General features: G+C 39.3%; 1 protein-coding gene across 1 annotated transcript in view; it reads right to left on the bottom strand.

The window, feature by feature from the left end:
• The window catches only part of ltbp1 (latent transforming growth factor beta binding protein 1), a 138,689-nt gene that overhangs the window by 46,816 nt on the left and 71,395 nt on the right, over positions 1 to 20,478 (bottom strand). The window contains 5 exon segments of the mRNA XM_076743220.1: positions 873 to 995; positions 8,539 to 8,598; positions 12,568 to 12,670; positions 17,117 to 17,418; positions 18,966 to 19,172. Of these exon segments, the coding sequence (XP_076599335.1) occupies positions 873 to 995; positions 8,539 to 8,598; positions 12,568 to 12,670; positions 17,117 to 17,418; positions 18,966 to 19,172 (795 nt within the window).

The raw sequence follows: 20,478 nt of genomic DNA, 5'->3' as shown, positions 1-20,478 counted from the left end.
CAGTGAACACACTAGTCTTCCAGGAGCATGCTGTCAGCCACAGTCAACACACAGTTAGCAAGAAATATCTGGACCATGTACTCCTGCCTCTTAACAGTCTACAAAGCATGCCTCTTTGTGGAGCAGTCTATTCATCTTCATACAACCTCATCCGTGAGGTTATACATACACATGTACATACATGGGAAATTGGAAATTGCAGCACTGCAAAACCAGGGGAACACAGGAACACATGCTCACACTGGAAATTGATAATTGATTTATCTTATCTTAACTTATCAATGTTCAAGATTGATCACTTTTTCACTTTTGCACTTGTGTATGAGCAGTTGCTTTTCTATCTAGCTCTTCTCTCTGTTCTAAGCCCTCTCTCCTTTACCTCTTACTCTCTCTGTTCATCCTCTGATTGTGTTCCTTTTGCATGAGAGACATGAGATATATTGCATTTGGCTATATGTTGTGCCTCGCACTACATGCTTGAGGAGGATCTGATTATACAATAAACACCATGCTTTTATTCATGCACTACATTCATATGCATATCATCAAACACACACTGAAGCTTTGGCAGCATTCCCCACAGCCCTTCCTATGCTTGTACTTTGGAGCAGGTGGCATGGGGAAATAATTGAAAGTATATATCCCATGTCTTGTGTCATTAAGTGATGGAAAATATCAAACGTATATTAGAAAGCTTTTGTATGAACAAATCTGTGCATCAGAGACCAGCATGCAAATGTAATACACTCATTTCTGTCAATATAAGACTGCTGCTCAGTCTGACTCTGCACTGTTGGATGTTTTCAGTTTGGGTGATAATGAGAAAGTGATGAGAGAAAGAAACTGTGAAAGACGGTAGATTGTAGACTTACGTATGCATGTGGTGAGCGTGGGGTCAGGGACAAAGCCGGGTTTACACATGCACCTGTAGCTGCCAATGGTGTTCATACAGTTTCCATTCGGACACACGCCATGCAGTTGGCACTCATCTAAATCTGTGAATCAACAAAAAATTTAAAACACAATCGAGTCAGAGATTTCATAGGATTTCTTTAAACTGCAAACTGAGACAGACATTTTCACTACTTTATCAATTATTGTACAACTGTTACTGTTAAACAAAAGAAATCTGGCACATGTATCCCAAGACAGTCTTTCAATACATATTTTCCTGATACATATGCAGGTTAAACATTTCTTATCATTTTCTATTGTCAAAACAACAAACGTTGAGTTTCTTTAGCCTTGGCATATATTAAATGTTTCAAAACGGACTCCAAAGACTACAAATGTCCCAAGCTGAATCCTATAGATTGGTCAAGCATTCTGCTCCATATGCAAGTGAAAATCAGAGTGTGTGAATGTGAAAAATTATTTGGTCACACCAGTAATTGAGTGTTCTGGCACCTGGGCACACAAAATACATGGATTAGCTGAGCTATAACAGTAACAAAGCTGGTATCTCTCCTCTCTTATTGGCAAAGAGTAGTGTATACAACATTCAGCTAACAGATTCTCTCAAGTAGCTTGGGAAAAACAAGGTGCGCCAAATTTAGAAAGCAACAGATGATATTTCTTTGTGTCAGATACATGTTTAACCAACATTTAGATAAATCTAGTATTACTATCATCTCAGACTGGGTACTGGCAGATACCCAGTATTAAAGGATTCGGATAGGGAACGGGGCAAAAAAACTTTAGCGGGATATCCCTTCCAAGCACTTATTTATTGGAAGTTAAATTTGACACCATAACTGAGTCTACAAGTGAAAAATGGGGATTTGGGCATTAGGAGCTTATTAAAAGATATAAAATGTTGTTTTGGCCATTTAAGCATTAATCACAGTCAATCCCTCTCAATGTAGTGGTGGCAACACAATTTTGGTCACGAGTCTTGGCGCTGTTTGGGTCTCAGGATACAGAGTGCTCTGTCAAGTACAGGCCATGAGTGGTAGTGGTATGTTTGTACTAGTGCAGGTATTGAGGCTAAGCCACTGTGCCAGCAACAGATTTGAGGAAGACTGGTTTGGGGCTTAAGTCGTATTTACAGTCGTGCTTTTTCTTAATTACTTCATTCCATTACCAACCCTTTGTATATTAGCATTACCCCTGATATGAAAGCTACAGAAAGCATCTGGCCTGTCTCACAATTAGGGGGGGGTGCAACAAACTTTGGATCTGTGTGCTTCTGCTCATATTTTCAGACGTTTGAATTTAACTGAAGCCTGAGAAGTGGATCTCCTGTGTTCCGGAAAAAATCCCAAGACATTAGCAGGAAAACTTGGAGAAAGATTTGGGGAACTCTTATTCCACTTATTCTCTCTACATCACTCAACTACATTAGGATCTGAAGACATCAGGGGGTTGCAATACAATATGCAACACTACGCAAACTACTTGTTTCTTTGCCATCTCCTTCAAAATGGAGCTTTCAAGATTGAACACATTAGCATGACTCAACAAGGGTGTCTATTTCAAACCCCATCCAAATGCATTTTTTTCATTTGGAAAACAAAATGTTGACTTTTAAGTGGAAATGGACATGAAGTCTGAAGAATTATGAACTTTTAAGGACCCCTTGTCTACTTTTAGGATTGCAGAGGTTGAACATCCACACTTCCATGACAAGCTTGAATGACGAATTTGCCTTAAAGGGCTTTACAAGCTGTACATTACATGACACTGTCACAGATCAAGCAAGTAAGTGGACCTTGAGCTGAGATTGTTTTGTCAATGGCACAAACAGCATTTCCAAAAGAGAGATCCAAGAGATATATCACAATCACAGGTTGTCATTTTTTCATTTGTATTAGTTGTCAGTCTCAAGAAAGTGGGTCTTATACACTGTAATATGAGCATGCCAAAGGCCAGACACCACAGAGAGAATCAAGAGTTCCGGAAGGAGACAGGAGAGTTGCATGCTAGGGAAAGTGCAGCTCTTTTCATTGAGACTGCGATGGCCAATGAATGATAACATCTGTCCCTGAAATATTGTATTAGTTGTTGTCTACATATATTTCTTAACCTAAATGCACTGAAGCCAACTCCAGGCTCAGCACGGGATTGTTAGCATGAGGACAGGACCAGAGTGGACCCAAACAGGCTGGTGAGTGACGTTGCAAGGGCTGAGTGGAGCGATGGCAGAATGCTAGTCGAGCTCACCTGATTTTCAGCTAAGACCAGTCTGCAGCCTTTCCTGTGTTGACAACCAAGGCATTTGGCGCACTGCACGTGATGACCTGTTAGTAGCTGATACTACTTGTGCCGTGACACGCTTTAAAAAAGATCATATGCAGCCATTCAACTGTTTAATAGTGCTCTGTCATCTGCTTGTCATCTGTGATTGTGATAACTATAACCCACATCAGGTGGTGTAAATAGATCATTTGTTTTTTTTCTATGAATTTGTTAGATAAAGGTTCTTTCAGTTAGGCCATTCATATTTATAAAAGTATATTACATAGCCATAACTTTAAAGGTTAGGTAGCCATTTTTCAAGTCAACAAATCCAAACTTTCAATGAAATGATCCTTCTAGCAAGCATTGTATGTGTATTCAAAGCCTGAAAGGACAATATCTCTGTGAAATAGGGCTCCACTGTTGTCTAAAGACTGTTAAAGCATCACCGCTTCACTGGGTGACATGATCTTCCATTACCTTTAACACTCACCGTAGTTTTATTTTGACTCATTTCCACATACAGTACAATGTCCTGCTGCCCCACATACCTCAGTTGTGTATTAATCGACCACTGAAAATAGTCCTATTAACAATGCAACAAATGTCTATGTGTAATTTCAGAGGCGTTGCTTATCGTGATGAACCCATTAAGAAATGTCACCCAATGCTGTGTGTCCTGTCAGCTCCGGACAGCATTTTTGGCTCTTTAAGCTCATTGTTTTGATTTTGCGGTTTGCAATTTTAACATTTTGGTTCATTCTGTGCACTTGAACCTTTTTTTCCTGCAGCAGCAAGCAGCTGGCTTAGTGAACAAGACTAAGAATTTATAGTCATGCTAGCAGCTCTGATTGTACCAAAAGTCACTGCAATCTATCCAATAGTTATTGAGACATTTCACTCACCACATGGCTTCCTCATGATGGTGAAAGAGAAAAGCCCAGGTAAACAGGATTCATCCTTTGGGGCCTGGGGTCTGTTGCTGATTTGAAAGTCCACTGTGAGTTTTAGCAAGTCAAATTCCTTGTGTGAGAACACACTTGGCCCATATCACAGACTGTGACTCATGTCTGTATCCCACCATGACATTCAGTTTATAGGTGAAAGGGAGCACAAGCTTTTCAGCCAGTATGCTTTAATAGGCTGTTGACAGCCTACTTGGTTGGTCTTTTATTGGTGAGGTCTTTCATGTTATCCCGTTACTGAAAATCCAAGACGTCTTTATTGCTGCACAAGCTTTTGTAAGATTACAGCAGAGGACAGGAAAAACTTACACATGATGAAAGAGTGGGATGTGCGTCAGAGAGTATGTTGCATCATCTGCTCTGTTGACAGCCAGTTATCACTCATTCTACATGACCCTTTTCTTTAAAACAACCCACATTACACACACTGGGCATATGTTTCATTTACTGTTAAATTACTCCTTCTTGTTTGACATGACTACTGAAGCTAAAGCTAAAGCAAAAAAAAAATTACCAACTGGAGTTCACCTCCCCTGTATAGTGGATGTGAGAGGGTGGCTGCAGAAAGGGGAGGCTGTTGCAGCTGCAGTCAAGTCACACATTTGTTTCAGATTTTGGCATAAACCATTGCTGTCTTCCATTGTGTTAAACTGGATTTACATATAGTAGATTACATAAGTATTTTATAAGAACACAGTCAGACATAACAAAAGCACATACAGCACCAGAGACAAAAACATCTCTAAATAGATTTCTAAGTCAAAAGTTTAAAATCAGGCAGTGGGATCAGACATTGCAGTAAATCATTCCATTTAAAACGACGAAATAGTAGAAACTCTTCCCAAGTTCAGCATTTACCTGAGGCCTGAGATCTGGTCTGGTGTCCAGTGGTTTCAATTTGAGAAGAGAAGAGATATACTGAGACAGCTTTTGCTAGACACACTAATAAATAAACATGATAAAATGTAGTTCTCTTCTTGTTGCAATGAAGATCAGCCTATTTTTACTTACAGCACATAGTGATGTCTATGTTATTTGCCTCCTATAATGAAAGGCAAAGCACAATGATAAACTACAACTCACCTGTCTTAATGCACACAGAATGCATACAAGACTGTGTCTTTAACATAAAAATGAATATTTTCTACACATATAAACACACACACACACACACACACACACACACACACACACACACACACACATGCACACATATATGTATGATTTATGTAGTGTGCAAATAGTGAAAGACCCAGCACAAACCCATGTGGTATCCCATTATTTATCCCAGGGGAAGTTGTTTTGAGGCCATCAGTACAGATCACCTGAGTTCGATCTGACAGATATCCATGAACCAGTTTGTCCAAACCAAGACATACATTACATATACATTACAAAAAGGAAGTGGTCTGTGCAGTGAATAGAATTACCACAGCAACACATACAGCTTCACAACACGTGCATGAGACAGTCAAATGTCATTTTAGAATGAAATTGCAGACGTAGTCAGCACTGCTTGTTTGTGTTTGATATGAATTATTGGTGTATTGCTATCATATTTGGTAGTTCTAGTCTGTCATGCACTTCTTGCAATCTTAAAAAGACACAATTCTACAAAACACAAAAGCTAGAAGATACATTTCTGGCAGGCTTTACATTTCTGCTTTAGATTTTAAGTGAAATATTCATATTTTGCTAATTTACAGTATATCCAGTCTATCAGCAAGGTTATGTAGAGCTCTAGTGTAACAGTTACATATTCTGCTAAACTAATCTTACAGTTTTGGACTGAAAATAAACGATCTGCAAGTTTAAAGAGAGAAAAACAATACAAATTTAGCTCTCATCTCATATAAGTGAATAAAAAGATTGATATTGATTGAGAAATATTTTCAACATCTTCCTGACATATAGCGTCAATAAAAATACTCATCTTTTCTGTCTTTACCTGACATAGGCTAAGTTAGCTTAGCTCAGTATTAAGACAGCCATGTTAGTTTAAAATCTTCTGGTACAGAAGACATTCAGCACGTCTGTATTAATACAGTACTGTAAACTAACTTTGGACCTGTAGCTGGGTTAGGTGGATGTTTCGTATTGCAAGTGATTTTATCTTTCTTCAACTTACCACCATGGGTGAATAAAGAAAATGCTGATCTGAAAACATTTGTTGTTAAGGTTTGAATAGTGCCCTGTATCCAACATCAATGCCCTTTGCCTGTAAAGTGATGAACTGCACTACTTATCGATGTTTTCAGAGATGGTAACAGACATTTCCTTCTCAATACTTTGACACAAAACTTTCAAACTCTGTGGCACCAGCGTTATGTACAAAGAATGCATGTTCAGCCCTGGAAAGCCTTGAAGGATGCAACACAGTGCAGGACAGTGCTGTTTCTGGGCCAGAGAACCAATGAAATCATGGTAAAACTGTAGTGGCAGTAATGTGCTATGGTTGAAAGCCTGACTGCTGCGGATGGAGAGTATAGTTATAGTCTCGATAGGAACAGAGTTGCCTGTCGACCAGAGTTTCAAAAGCCTCTGCTGGTTCAGACAAAAAAAAAAAAAAAACACTTGGTAACTGCCTTATGTTTAGACGTGCCAGTGCATTGAATACTATCATAATTCTGTCAGATGGCTGAGGCTGACATTATCACTGCTGAAAACTGTATTTTATTGGTGTCCAAGTAGCTTTGAGTTGCGCAAACAGTCACCTCCAGTGTTACTGGACTGAACCCATACTAGTTGGCTTAAAAACTCATTGTCTTTCTATTTTCACTTAATGCTGACATGATGAGACACATTACCTGCAGTACATTACTGACTATGACAAGTGACTTAGGGGTCCTCTGGACTGCCTCGAACTTCTCTCGGACTGAAAAGCTACTTGCAGTACTAATGGTCTCTGAATTACTGGACCAAAAACTTAGGAGTTCTGAAGTTACCACTAACATGACCCTTATTTTTAGGAGCTCCTAATTCAATTCCCAAAGATTATAAGATTAAAATTGAGAAAGAGCAACTAATTTGGAAAAACTGAAAATAGTGACTGTTTGTGCATTTTTCTAAAAAATTAGTGAAATAATAAATTAGCAAAATTGTTACAGATTAAGTAATGTTGATCATTTCAGCTGTACATGTCTGTAAAACAACATAAAGAACTAAGTGATGCTCATGTGAGTGAAATATAAACAAGGTTTAAATTAACTATAATACAAAGTTGAAAACAATGTGGATGGGTGGAAACCTTCAGCTACGACTGTGAATGTGAAAACCCACACATCACACACCAGTTTGCGATGCATAGTCTTGTTAAAGCAAGAAGTTGTGTCTGATCAACCAACTTCAGCAATTAGAACAGTGTTTCCAGAAGCATTTGTGTAAACTATGAGCAAAACAACCCCAGATCAAACCTGGCCTCTGATTACGAAACAGCTGTGAGACTGAGCCAATAGGACTCCCAGGAAATGATTAGAGGTCTACATTTTCTTGAGGAGAAATTTAATTGCCCCAAAACTTTCTTAACAGGAACCCCAGCACAGGGAACTGTGCTAAGCACTGAACATCCCATGAAATCTCAGCACAAAGTGACATTTCCTTGAGAGAAAACTAAGTGGTCGAAAACTACAGCTTCTAGGTCTAATATTTTTATATTATTAGATAGGAGTCTGGGATACATGGCAGCATATGACATCTGACAGTGCTCATTCTATCAGTTAATGTTTAGAAATCAGTAAGTGTGAACTCCTAGGGGTTACATATTTACATTTTGAGAAAGATGGGGCTTCTGACTATATTTTAAGGTGTTGTATGTGCCTGAAGTAAACTGTGGGACCGAAGTAAACTGTGGGACTGAAAGCAGTTCAGATTTTTTTCTGATTTAGAAAAAAACACTTGAATCATTCTTGTTGTAGACTTCAATGATAAAATTGCAATTTTTCAAAAATGAATATGTACATAAAGAATAACAATGCTATTTTTTTCTACTATTAAAGAATGTCAGCACTGGTCTTACATCTGCAGAGATGCAAATAAATGCCCTGGCAAACCTATGCAGCAAGAACAAAGGTATTTGACAAATTCAAATTTTGATAGGACGATGACACTAGAGCAAAAATCAGGGGATCACCAAAGTCACTACGATTCCTCCTATGGGAACATTGAACATGGTGCCGAATTTTGGGCCAATCCATACAGTAAATGTTGAAAGGTTTAACAGAATAAATGTAAACTTTGACCAGCTGTTGGCAGTAGAGGAAGAGTCAGGGGAGCACCAAAGTCAGTAGGATTCATCATCTGGACCATGCAAAACTATACCAAACTTTGTGGCAATCTACCTATTAGTTGTTCAGATATTGCTACTAGCACGGCTAAAAGCAAAAGAAAAGACTCTTACCTTGACAGTGAGAACTGTTTACTCTCTTGTAACCCTGAGGACAATCTATCAGAGGGATAGCTAATAAGAGGAGAATGTAGAGAACAAAAAAGAGAAGATGGAAGACATGTTAGTCACTGCATTCAGACATTCAACGAAGAGGTAAATAACCATGAACAAATACAGGGGCACACTGGGAAAGAAATTCAGCCCTGGGCTTATCTGCTGAAGTGGCCCAGGGATTTTTTGACAGTCCACCAGACCAGTTGGATTTGTCCCAGTTGGATTTGTATGCCTTATGGCCAGTACACCACAGCATTACAAACACATTTTTTAGTTTAATTCAGGTTCCATTTCAGGTTCCTATATAACCATGTAATCCACACACTATCATCCCATAGCAAGTCAGAATGTCATTTGAATTTTTCTGAGATGTTCAGGTTCTGAAATAGACAGATAAACAGAGAAAGGAAAAGAGGGAGAGAAAGGGGACGACATGAAGCAAAGGGCTGTGGGTTGGAATGTAACCCAGGCCACTGCATTAAGGACACAGCCTTACGACATGAGGCTACAGATACAAGCCCCTTGCATGTGTGTACTGAAAATAAGAAACATTCCTTAATTTGTATTACTATTGCAGGGCATTTTCTACCATTTTAGGGAAAAAAACAGTAATTCTATGCCCAACGAGTAAATATAATATGACAAGAAAATGGCTGCATCTCAGAAACTAGAAATAGCACTATCAAATATTTGGTGTCTATGAAGTTAATATTAGAGATATGCACACATATGCAGTATAAGAACACTGTACACATTCATGCATATACATAATGATAATTAGTATCACAATTTTACCATTTGTTTCAAAAATACTGACGTTGACCATTGATAAAAGTGTGATTTTTCATGTAATTTAAACATTTAAACACTTGTACTGTTAGATACTTACCCAAAGTATGTCAACACCACATTTCAAGACTTCACACATGTTAGAACAAATAGTAATGACTAAAGAAGAGTCAACTTGAGACAGTGAAAAGACTCAGGGAAAGAGCTAGAGGCTACTGAGGTGAAAGCTGCTCAGACGCCAGGAGCTCTAATAATCCACACACTGAGAAGTCAAACTCTAGTAAACCTCTGCTGCAAGTTAGAGACTGGGCCCTGCTGAAATGGTGGATAAAGGTACCAGTGGGGAGGTGGTACTCAAATACCTGAAAGCAGATTGATATTTTGCTCAATGGGAAAAAACAAGGCAATGTTTGTTTGACCACTAAAGCTAATTTATTTACCAGCTACCAGTGTCACCATGGCACAATGGGCTGTTTCACACTTCATTGTAAAGTAGAAAACTAATGCCCCTGCCATTACTGAGGAGAACAGCGGAAAAGACCAACCTCTGGCTTTGTAATGACTCCCACTGAATTGTGTGTATAGAAAGGCTGAAATTTCCTTCACTTGAGCCATCTTGGTGACAGCTGGGATGAGTGACTACTGTTGAACAGGGTTTGTCATATTGTGAATGCCACTATGACCAAAAATATGCTTTAATCTATAGCAGGAGTGTTTCCTAACAAAGGGCCTTACAATTTTTCTAACATACTAACAACAATCCTAACAATATATTACAGTAACCTCTAATGTGATGGTGGAACTTCACTTTCTGAAACCTCTCGGCAAACGTCTGAGGGAGTTCTGCACAATTTGACTGCTCCACAGCAGCAACAAGGCACCCATTTACAGTCTCCTTCTGTTTCAGTTTCATAGCAATTAGCACACTCACCATAGAATGTGCTTGTGTTATGCTGTTGGTCAGAATGCAGTGTTGTGAAAGTTACATTTTGGGCAACCAAATTCTGGCAACAAGCATTAAGGTTAGCAAAACACATTTGTCCTTGCAACTCATCCATTTTAGAATGTTTCGTGCTGTAATGATGCCTAAGGTGGCCTTTTTCCATCACTGTGAGCACGTCCCCACAAACAACTGGCACACTGGCCTTTTCCTTCAACATAATAGTAATTTTTTTTATATATATACAGATCTTAGGAAAGAATTTGCCTCGCAGGCCAGATGTTCCCCACCATTGATGTATAGGATACATCAGGGATTGACCTTGTCACACCTTTACTGACCTACCAAAGTCTCCTATCTGTCCTTCTCTCTATGTCAGCATAGCTGGCATATAGCTGTCCGTTATGAGTGTAAGCTACAATTAATGGGACACACCACCAATTTGGCACATCAAGTTCAAATGATGTTTTATCTCTCAGTATGACATAGTGGATCACTCTAAATGTTGTAATCCCAATAAGCCTCAACTGCCGTTTGTATGGAGCAAAAGCCAGTGAGAGGTGCCAATCACAGCTGTAGCAAATTTTAAAGTCTTGCAACAAATCCTGTACCACACTTGAAGGAATTGTCCAAAATAGACCCAGAATCTGAAAGTGAACTTAATTAAATGCTGAATGTATTCTTCATCTTAGTTTATCATAGGATCAGTGATTAGATGTTTCTTACTCAAATGCACCTTAGGGCTGCTAGCAAACTTTTATCCAAATTTCTCTCTTTTAATCATTGGAACAGATTTGTTCTGACATTGCTGTTCATGTTTAGCTCTGATAATTCAACAGTCTCCCACAGTTTCATGCCCATCCAATCCATAAAATGCTCCAACTCCCACTTATCTAAATGCCTAACCCTTACCTTAACCTAACCTCAGCTCACACTTTACCATTGACCTTAACCAAGACCTCAGAAGTGACATTTCACGTCACACACATGTAAATTTTAGCAAGAAAAAACACACAAGGAGGATCCTGAGCACGCACTACAAGTCAAAAGACTACGAGAGACACTCACTAAGCCATGTATAAACATATTTTAGGGTGCAGGTTTCCTGGCAGCTGGACATTTTACTCTGACTCCGTTTCATTCTAAGCATAGCTCATCCTAAATTTTATTAGTGGAATAAATCATCCTTAAAGTTTTATCTTTAAGCATTAATTCCTTTAAGTAGTCTTAGCAGCTCAGTTGTGTTTAGGCCATGAGGACTGTAAAGACACTTCCAACAAAAATACAAAACAAAATAAAAGAAAGCTGTAAAACTCCTCCAAAATAAGTGTGCCCAGTTAACAGTGACGTGATTGAAAGCAGCCCCGAACATTCCAAGCTGAGCCCTGAGACTGTGCTTTTTGACCTCATATGCCTGTACAAGGAAGCAGCAGTCAGTGAAAATCTAATTCTGACTGCTGGTAAAGACATTGTGTGGGAAATAATAGGCAATGAGGCTGCTAGTAATAATAGGTAACAGTACACTGGCCTGCTGCAGTGAGATGCTCCTGGACATGTTTCAATTTTTGGAACAGGTCAGAGTTGCAGTGAAGTTGGATAAAAGCACAGAAGTGGTCAACACAATGCAACTGACTGTTTATGTCTGGTTCTTTAAAGATAAATCAAAGTTTAGAAAAGTAAAGAACAAAAAAAATAATAATAACAAAAAAATGAGCAGCAGGGACGAAGGTATCCTGACTTTTAACCCATGTGACTCAAATCAAAAACTCTGGATCATACATTTCTCACGTCTATGTCCCGCCCTTCTTTGTAAGCAGCCACAAATCTCACATTTCCAGTTTCTAACACAGGTTTTCTATTTGTGGTCTCAAAGCTGAGATAAACCTGATGGTTCATAGTAATGTCATCAGGTAAAGTTTCAACAGAGAGTAAAACATTAAATGTATTGACTTTGTACTGCTTTTAATTGGTATATGTCAAAAAGGATTTGCAAATGATCACATTCTGTTTAATTTATGTTTTGCACAGTGTCACAACTTTTTTGTAATCAAAGGTTGTGGTAAAAATGGGATGTGGCATGTTGTGGATATTGAGGTTGATGTTGAACATCACTGACACATAGAAAATGCTTACCTGACAAAACAGCACACACACAAAGCAGAGGTTTCAAAGACAAATGTCTCAATCAGGTGTCCACAAGCCAAAATGTTGGCATATCATCTGAGAAAAAAACATCTGAGAAAAACAGCTGCACTTACATGGTTTCTTTGGACATTTCTGGCAATTGTTGAAACCCCAAGACGTCCCAATGGTCCCACAGCACTGCTCCTGCTTGATGAGGCCAGGCAGAACTTTCCCACACTGAAACATAACAGATGGACAAAGTGGGAGAGAAAGAAAGAGATGGAAGAAGATTGATTACTATTTTTATTTTAATACAAATTCTATTTTTTGTGTTCTGTCTGCTTCCTCTGCATGTCTGATCCCCTGGTGTCAAACACAAACACCTCATCCACCTCCAATCAGATGGCCAAACATGCAGATAAGAGCACATATTTCTTTTCCTCTTCACCTCCCTTGCTGACAATCCCTTATCTTTATGACAACAATGTCTCTGTAAAATGTGACCTGGTGATGGAGTGACTCATGACTTATGACCACTTCAACATTGTGAATTTTTACAGTGAGACAATAAATCTTCATTTTACGTCCCCCATCTCCAGAGCTTGAAATTATCACAAAGGCAAAGGCAGGTTGTGCTGTGTGGTGGTTGCTTTGTTTCGGCTGTAACTCCATGAAATTGGCAGTTTTACAAGCCCACTGTAGTCTTTGTGCTCTGAAATGTTGTATTAATCTCGGTTTAACAGGTCTTGGATTTTTTCTTGTGTATTGCGTGCACAGAGATGATAATGATAGAAATATTTTCATCTAACCTGATGTCACAGTTTCCATACTGTTGAGCAGAAAACATGCTGTTTTGCAGTGAGCAAGTAAATGCATTGATACTGACTGTGGAGGTGGCTAGTTTCTTGTGAGATCTTATTAAAGCAAAGTTCCACTTTCACACATCAGGGTCAAGGATCTAAGTTCACTTATATGTCATTTTAAAACATAGGATTGCACAGTGAAATGCAGATTGTAGTCCAGGAGTCCAGGAGAACACATGGGCCAGGAGGACTCCGGTGTTGAGCACTAGTGTGGGGGAGGTGTGACCACCAGTCTGAACTGGAGTGTGGTTCTCAAGTCTCTAGCCAGCCACTCCAGCCAGAGTGCTAAGTTTTCCAATCAGTTTCATGGGGGAGATTGTGTTATATGATGTGCTGAAACCAACAGAAAAGATTCTGATATAGGAGCTGTTCTTTCTAAGGTGTGCAAAGAGTGGAGGGTGATGGAGATGGCATTCTCTGTGGATCTGTTGGTTCAGAAAACAGGCTCCAGGGTCCAGGTTTCTCAAAGTACTCCATCAGAATCGGGGTGAGTGCCACAGGACGATAGTATTTAACCGAGAAACTGCAGACTTTTTAGGTACAGGGGCGATGGTGGCTGTCTTGAAGCAGGAGGGAAAACTCTGCTGACAGTGATATGTCAAAAATCTCACTTATGACATCAACTAGATGACTGGCACATGTTCTTAGCTCACAGCCAGGGATGTTATCAGGGCCAGCAGCTTCCCTCATCTTCACTCTCAGCAGCGTTTCTCTCACGTCCACCGTGGATACTGACAGTGTCAGGTCTTCTGGAGTCAGGGTCAACTTGACAGCTGACTCTTTGTTGAGGTGATCAAGTGAGCATAAAATGAGTTAAGCTCACCTAGCAACGTGGCCTCACACATGACTTGCGATCTTAATCACTCAGTTGAACAGTTGGTTGGTCTTTCTGACTGTGTGTTAAAATGAGTTAAAACGTGCATCAAAGGGAGAAGGTTTTCCATCAGTCACTGAGATCCTGTGTCTGTGGAACATGACATCTGTCTTGAGGTTGCACAGGGCATCTGCCTTGATCCATTACTGTTCTCATTATACATGCTACCACTGGGTGACATCATTAGAGAGCGCAATGTATGTTTCCACAGTTATGCAGATGACACGCAACTGACTATCTCTGGTGAACCAAATGATGCTTCAGCTATAGACTCCATTACTAACTGTCTTTTAACAATAAATAAATAAATGAGCAATAATGCCTGAAAACTGAAATCCTACTTGTTGGCCCTGAAACAAAAAGAGAAACGCTGTTTAATAATCTGTGGAAATTGTGGATTAAATCTGAGGTTACAAGTCTTGGTGTTATCCTTGATTCAGATCTAAGATTCAAGTCCCAAATCAACAAGGTGACAAAGACTTTGTTTTCCACCTTTGAAATATATCTAAAGTACAACCATTTCTTAATCAAAAACATGCTGAAAATTGATTCATGTCTTTATTCCAAGCCGACTTGATTAATGTAACGCATTATGTACTGGCATCCTGAAAAGAACACTGAGAGACTTCAGCTCATTCAAATCTCTGTAGTTCAGCTGTTAACCAGAACCAAGAGGAGAGAGCACATTAGTCCAGTTTTAGCTGCTCTGCACTTGTTTCCTGTAACATTCAGAATCAATTTTAAGGTCCTCCTCCTTGTACACAAAGCTCTTGGCTAAGACCAAGCTACATGGTTAACTCCTTCGTTTATTGTTTGTCCTCATGAACACTGTGATTATCTGCTGTTGGTCTACTGGATGGTTCCAGGCGAAACAACATTGTTGATGCAGCCTTTGTCCATTACGCCCCAAAGCTTTGGAACACACTACCTACAGATATCACTGAGGCCATCTCACTGAATATTTTTTAAGAAAACTAGACTTATCTCTTCACTCTAGTCTTTAACTAGCTATGACTTCCTGATAGAGGCGTGAAAGTTTTGTGCTTTACCTCACACTTACATACTGCTGCACTTCTTTTAAAATGTACTTGTACTTTACTCGATTTTACGCATTCTTTGAAATCTATTTTAACCTATACTTCATTATTTTATTCTGTGATTTGATGCTTTATTCTTTGTTCTTTTCCATCCTCATTCTACTCCATTTTTACCTATATTTTATTATTTTATTCTATGGTTTTATACATTGTCTTTATTTATATTTCCATCCTTATTATCATTATTAAGTGAGTTTTATTCTCCATCCTATTTTACATCCAAATTTTAACTGTTTTTATGTCCATTCTGTCTTGCTATGTGAAGCACTCACTTGGTGCATGTGATTTCTTTCTTGTAAAGCACTTTTAGCTAAAATTCCTCTATGAAAAGTGCTATACATATAAAGTCATTATTATCATATAGTATTATTATGATGGGGCACTCCTGCTTGTGCAGCCTGCGATACTCTGGGTTTCCTGCCACGTCTCTCCGTGATGCCAGCATTCTGTCTTGCTGTGGTGGTGTTGTATGCATCCTTGTCACTTGACAAGATTTTTTGGACTGAGGAATCACTTGATCATGTGATCACCACATCATCAACATATGTATGGTTGTATGATGTCACTGATGATGTGTATTCCTCAATACTAATGTGGTTCTCCTGGTTGGTGGCATCTCTGAGTAAATACCAGTGTGTGCACTCAAAACAGTCCTGTAGAACTCTTGTAGCATCAATAGTCCACACATTGTGATGGTTTGACCCTTTTAATCAGCTGGTAGTAACTTGGCAGGAGAAGAAATGTGGTCTGATTGTCCAAAATCAAGGGAGGAGTTTGCAGCTGCTGGAAATGTTTGTGTAAACATGGCCCAGGGTATTGTTTGCCTTGGTGTGGGTTTGGACATGCTGCAAGAACCAGCACAAGTCTTCATCTTCTCCCACTATCCATTGAAGTGAAGATCCAGTGGATTAACTTAATGAAAATGTGCCCACAATAACTACTTGAAAACTCTGAGGCTTCAAATGTAGAACCTGTAAGTTTTATTGGTTAGCCTGTTGAATTCGGCTTTAATGTAGCTATTAGCATCTATTGTAGACCCAGACGCTGGAGCAAGGTTGGAGTATTTAATGTTGAGGGACACTCAAGTTAAACTGTGTGAATGTTAAGCCTCATTAGAAGTCAAGTAAATAGCCAGAATAGTAGCTTGGATGTGGGAAACTGCTTTTTCACATTTCTTTTTGTGTAGTCTCACAGAGCCAGAGTTAACATTATCGCCACACTTACTGATCACACACACATACTGCAACACAAGCTCAACTGGTTCCTGAGAATGCAAATGAAGGAATCATCTCCATCTGACAAGGGAAATGGTCAATTAAAAAAGTGATCAAATAGTTCCAGAAGTCCCTTTAAATAATGCCAACTGTGATCAAAGCATTTAAACATCTATTGAACTTTGGTGCCACCATACCACTCTTGACTTTCTCATGATCAAATTAAAAAATATTGTTTTTGTTTATTTATTTCTAATATTTCTCATAATCTTCATTTTTTCGGTCTTTTTACTTTTGAAAGTGCAGCTGGAGATAGACAGGTAAGGGTAAAGAGAGTGGGGATATGCAGTAAAGGCCTCTAGGTTGGAATGGAACCTGGGCCACTGTGGTGAGGACGCAGCCTTGATACATTGGGCGTACACTCTACCGGGTGAGCCATCCCCAAAAATCATTAGTTTAAATTATTTGCTAAGTGCTGGTAATTATGTAACCCACCTCAAACTACCTTCAACTTTGTTAAACTAAACAAAATTCAAGACTGCTTTTCATTTGTTACAAATTACACAAATCTTGCTCCATCAGATGGTCTTCAGTTGTATTTCACTAACATACAATACATATTACTGACAGTGTACCTGACTCCCTGCAGTCTCCTGGAAGCAGCGACCCAGCATGTTCTTAGAGGTGACAGGCTGGTACTGGGGGGTCTGGTAGCCATGCTGGCCGGGATAAACAATGTTGTAGCCGTGGTGCTGGATCTTCTGGCTGTTCTCTGTGTGGTGGTAGCTGTAGCTGGTGGATGAAGAGGTGCCTGACTGAGAGCCTTTCAGCTTGTGCCCGTTGTTGTGGAAACTGTCTAGCTGAGACACCTGGTGGACCTGGACAGAGGCCTCTGGAGGATGTTTGATGTGGATATTGACGAAGCTGGGGTTGAACACTGGAGGCACATGTGACAACATGAGCAATACAATTATTACAGTGCATTATCCTCATAAAAAGGCCATTTTCAAAAGGCCATAATGATTTTTTTTCATGATTGGATTATCATTAAAAAAATGAAATCATTATTTTCATTAACCCCTTGTCACAATAAAATTGCATAAAATAGTAAAACAAAAAAAAAAACAAAAAAAAACAAACAAACAAAAAAAAATCAGTTTATCAAATAAAACAGAGCAAAGCAGCAGTCACACTGGAGAGGTTGGGCTCCAGGTTTGGCATTTATCCTTTAAAAAGCAGATAATGAAGAAACAGACAGGGCTCACTAAACAAATAAATAAATATATATATCTCTCTCTCTCAAAAAGTGAAAAGGACATTAGGGTTGTACATGCTGAATGAATGAAACAATTATCAATCTGTAATCTACAGGCTGCATTGTGATCAGCCTCAATTGCTCTTGCTCCACCTTGTCCTTTTGTGTGTTTATAATGATAATAATAATAATAATAATAATAATAATAATAATAATAATAATAATAATGATAATAGTAACAATAATGAACTTTATTTGTATGGCCCCTTTCATTCAAGAAATGCTGCTGCACATGGGTGTTGGTGGTGCTGAGCAGCTGGTTAATAGTGGGGAATAATATTTAAGTTCCTAGCATTCTCTGCAATAATCTCAGGAAAAGTAATCCTTTTTTGCCAGATGTATTACTTTGTTAGAGACAGTCATGGTTTCTTTGTGTATGCTACAGTGAACTGTGAGGGCAGTTTTCCTCCATTTTCTTTCAGCTGCTCAATGGGTTCTCTCTATCTCATTAACACTGCTGTTGTTTAACCATGGGGAGATTCTGTTAGTCACCCTCTTTTTAACCTTAAGTGGAGCAGACCAGCTGAGCTGCAGTAGTCCCTTCACCACCCACTCAAATCAGATATCAGCAACTGACACAGGACAACCACTGTATAGCTACTGAAGAAGTAATACATTTAATTATTTGTTCTTGTAATATTTGAAATGCTTGTTCTTACACTGTACCAGAGCAAGCGAAAGAGAAAATCTTCAAAAAATTGAAATCAAACACTCATAAAAGGTAGGGAGATGATTACAATGACTAACACTGACTGAATATAATGCTGCCACCACTTTTTAATGAGAAGGGTTATGTGTTTTGTAACTTTTATATTATCCACTCTGGATTTATTGTGAATGTATACTTTTCCTCCAATCTCTTTTGTTACTAGCCAGTAAGACCTTCCATGTTATTTGCTGAGAAGACTATGCCAGCGTTTATACATGTTTTAGCTCATTTACTACAAATGGCCTCCAGTTTACATTACTGCTGGCCACCCTCCAGAGCTGCAGCATTTCACATGAGTGAATTGTGGGCTAAAACATGCATTCTTTACAGGATGTTCCCTGATAAGGAACAGGAAAGTGTAACTCCTTGTTTTTCCAGCCATGTTTTTCATCTAGGTTACAAAACCATTTGGTTAGCCTTTAATTGTACTGCTGACATCACAGTTGTGCTTTTTACTCACCAGGACTCTGGCCGTTGCTGTAGGTCAGCGGCAGTGTATGTGTGGAGTGGACATGGGTTTGGCTGTAGCTGCCTGATGTCTGCTGGTGCTGCTGGTGTCCATTCTGAACAGGCATCTGGCAGAACTTTCCAGTAAAGCTGGGAGGGCACTGACACTTGTCCCTGGCACTGCACTTGCCACCATTTATACATGGCAGGTGACACACCACTGAGAAGATAAACAAAATGATAAGAATCAGATTATGTTGATGCACTAATGATCCCACATACACAAATACTAACTTGGCATTAGCAACATACCTGTGAGTGTATTTGGATTCACATTTGTGTGCCTTTTCAACACGTCTGCCAATAATTAGGCTTAAGACCATCATAGTCAGACTGGGTTTCATCTGAAGGCTAAGGCCCAGGACTCGTAAACATAGTGTAGATGTAAAGCTCAGGGAATCCAAAATGTGCATGTCAGCCATCCAATAATATTGCATTCACAAACTTTGTCACCAAGCAAACATCCATGTCATTAAAAGACTTATTCTTTTCTTTAGTCTTTTGCTTTTATGTGATGTGAGTGCAGCTGGAGACAGGAAGGGGGGAAGAGAATGGAGAAGACATGCAGGAAAAGCTTACAAATGTCTGTCAGTGACTGGCAGATCATTCAGCACTTCAACACTCTGCTGCTACTGCTACTCGTCTCTCCTGATACTGAAGAGGAAGAACCAACCAGCATCTAACAGACCAAAGTGACATTTGCAGGTACATCTCCATGCTGATGTTCTGCAGCTGAGCAGCTAATTAGCTGTGCAACGCTCTTTTCCCGGGTGGATGTTTGTTTGGTCGGTGGTTCAACAAGCTAAAGTGCAGGACAAGATTTGTGTTCATGCTTGGAAGTTAGATAAGGTGGAGACTTTAGCAGGTGAGTTAATGTGGGCTGTTGTTTCGAGTCTGTGGCTTTTATGTTATTTAGCAGGTTTCTGTCTGGCTAGGTGTGACAGTCTGCTCTGTCTATGAATGCTGATGTTACTCCTTTATGCAGTAATTTAGCTGCACTGAAATAAAGTTTCCATCTATGTAAACAGATACAGAAATGATATTCTGTCAAATTCATGTAAAACTAGGGGGCAAATCATGAAACCAAAAAAATGCAACTATAAATCTCTACAGAAATCTCTACAGTAAAAATCAGCTTGTTTCTTTATGAGTGTCATAGTTGTGAGTGTTAGTTTTGTTATTTCCTGTTTAATGTTGAACGTTACCTTGTGTGACATCTTTTGATTGACCTCCTATGTTTTCCCACCCTTGTGATTGTTTGATTTGCGTCACCTATCCCTCATTTGTTGTCACATGTGGCTTGTTAGTCTTCCCTCCCAGTGTGTTTAAGTTTGTGTGTTTCCCTCAGTCTTTGCCAGTTCGTCTTTGTACCAACTGTGTCAAGCATTCCTGCAATGTGAGTTCCTACCTTGTGAGCGTTTCCCCAGTGTTTCTGAGATTTTGGACTCTCGATTTGTTTCCCTGGA

This window comes from Chaetodon auriga, chromosome 11, assembly GCF_051107435.1.
Source record: "Chaetodon auriga isolate fChaAug3 chromosome 11, fChaAug3.hap1, whole genome shotgun sequence".
Taxonomy (NCBI): domain Eukaryota; kingdom Metazoa; phylum Chordata; class Actinopteri; order Chaetodontiformes; family Chaetodontidae; genus Chaetodon; species Chaetodon auriga.
This window is presented reverse-complemented; position numbering and strand designations above follow the sequence as displayed.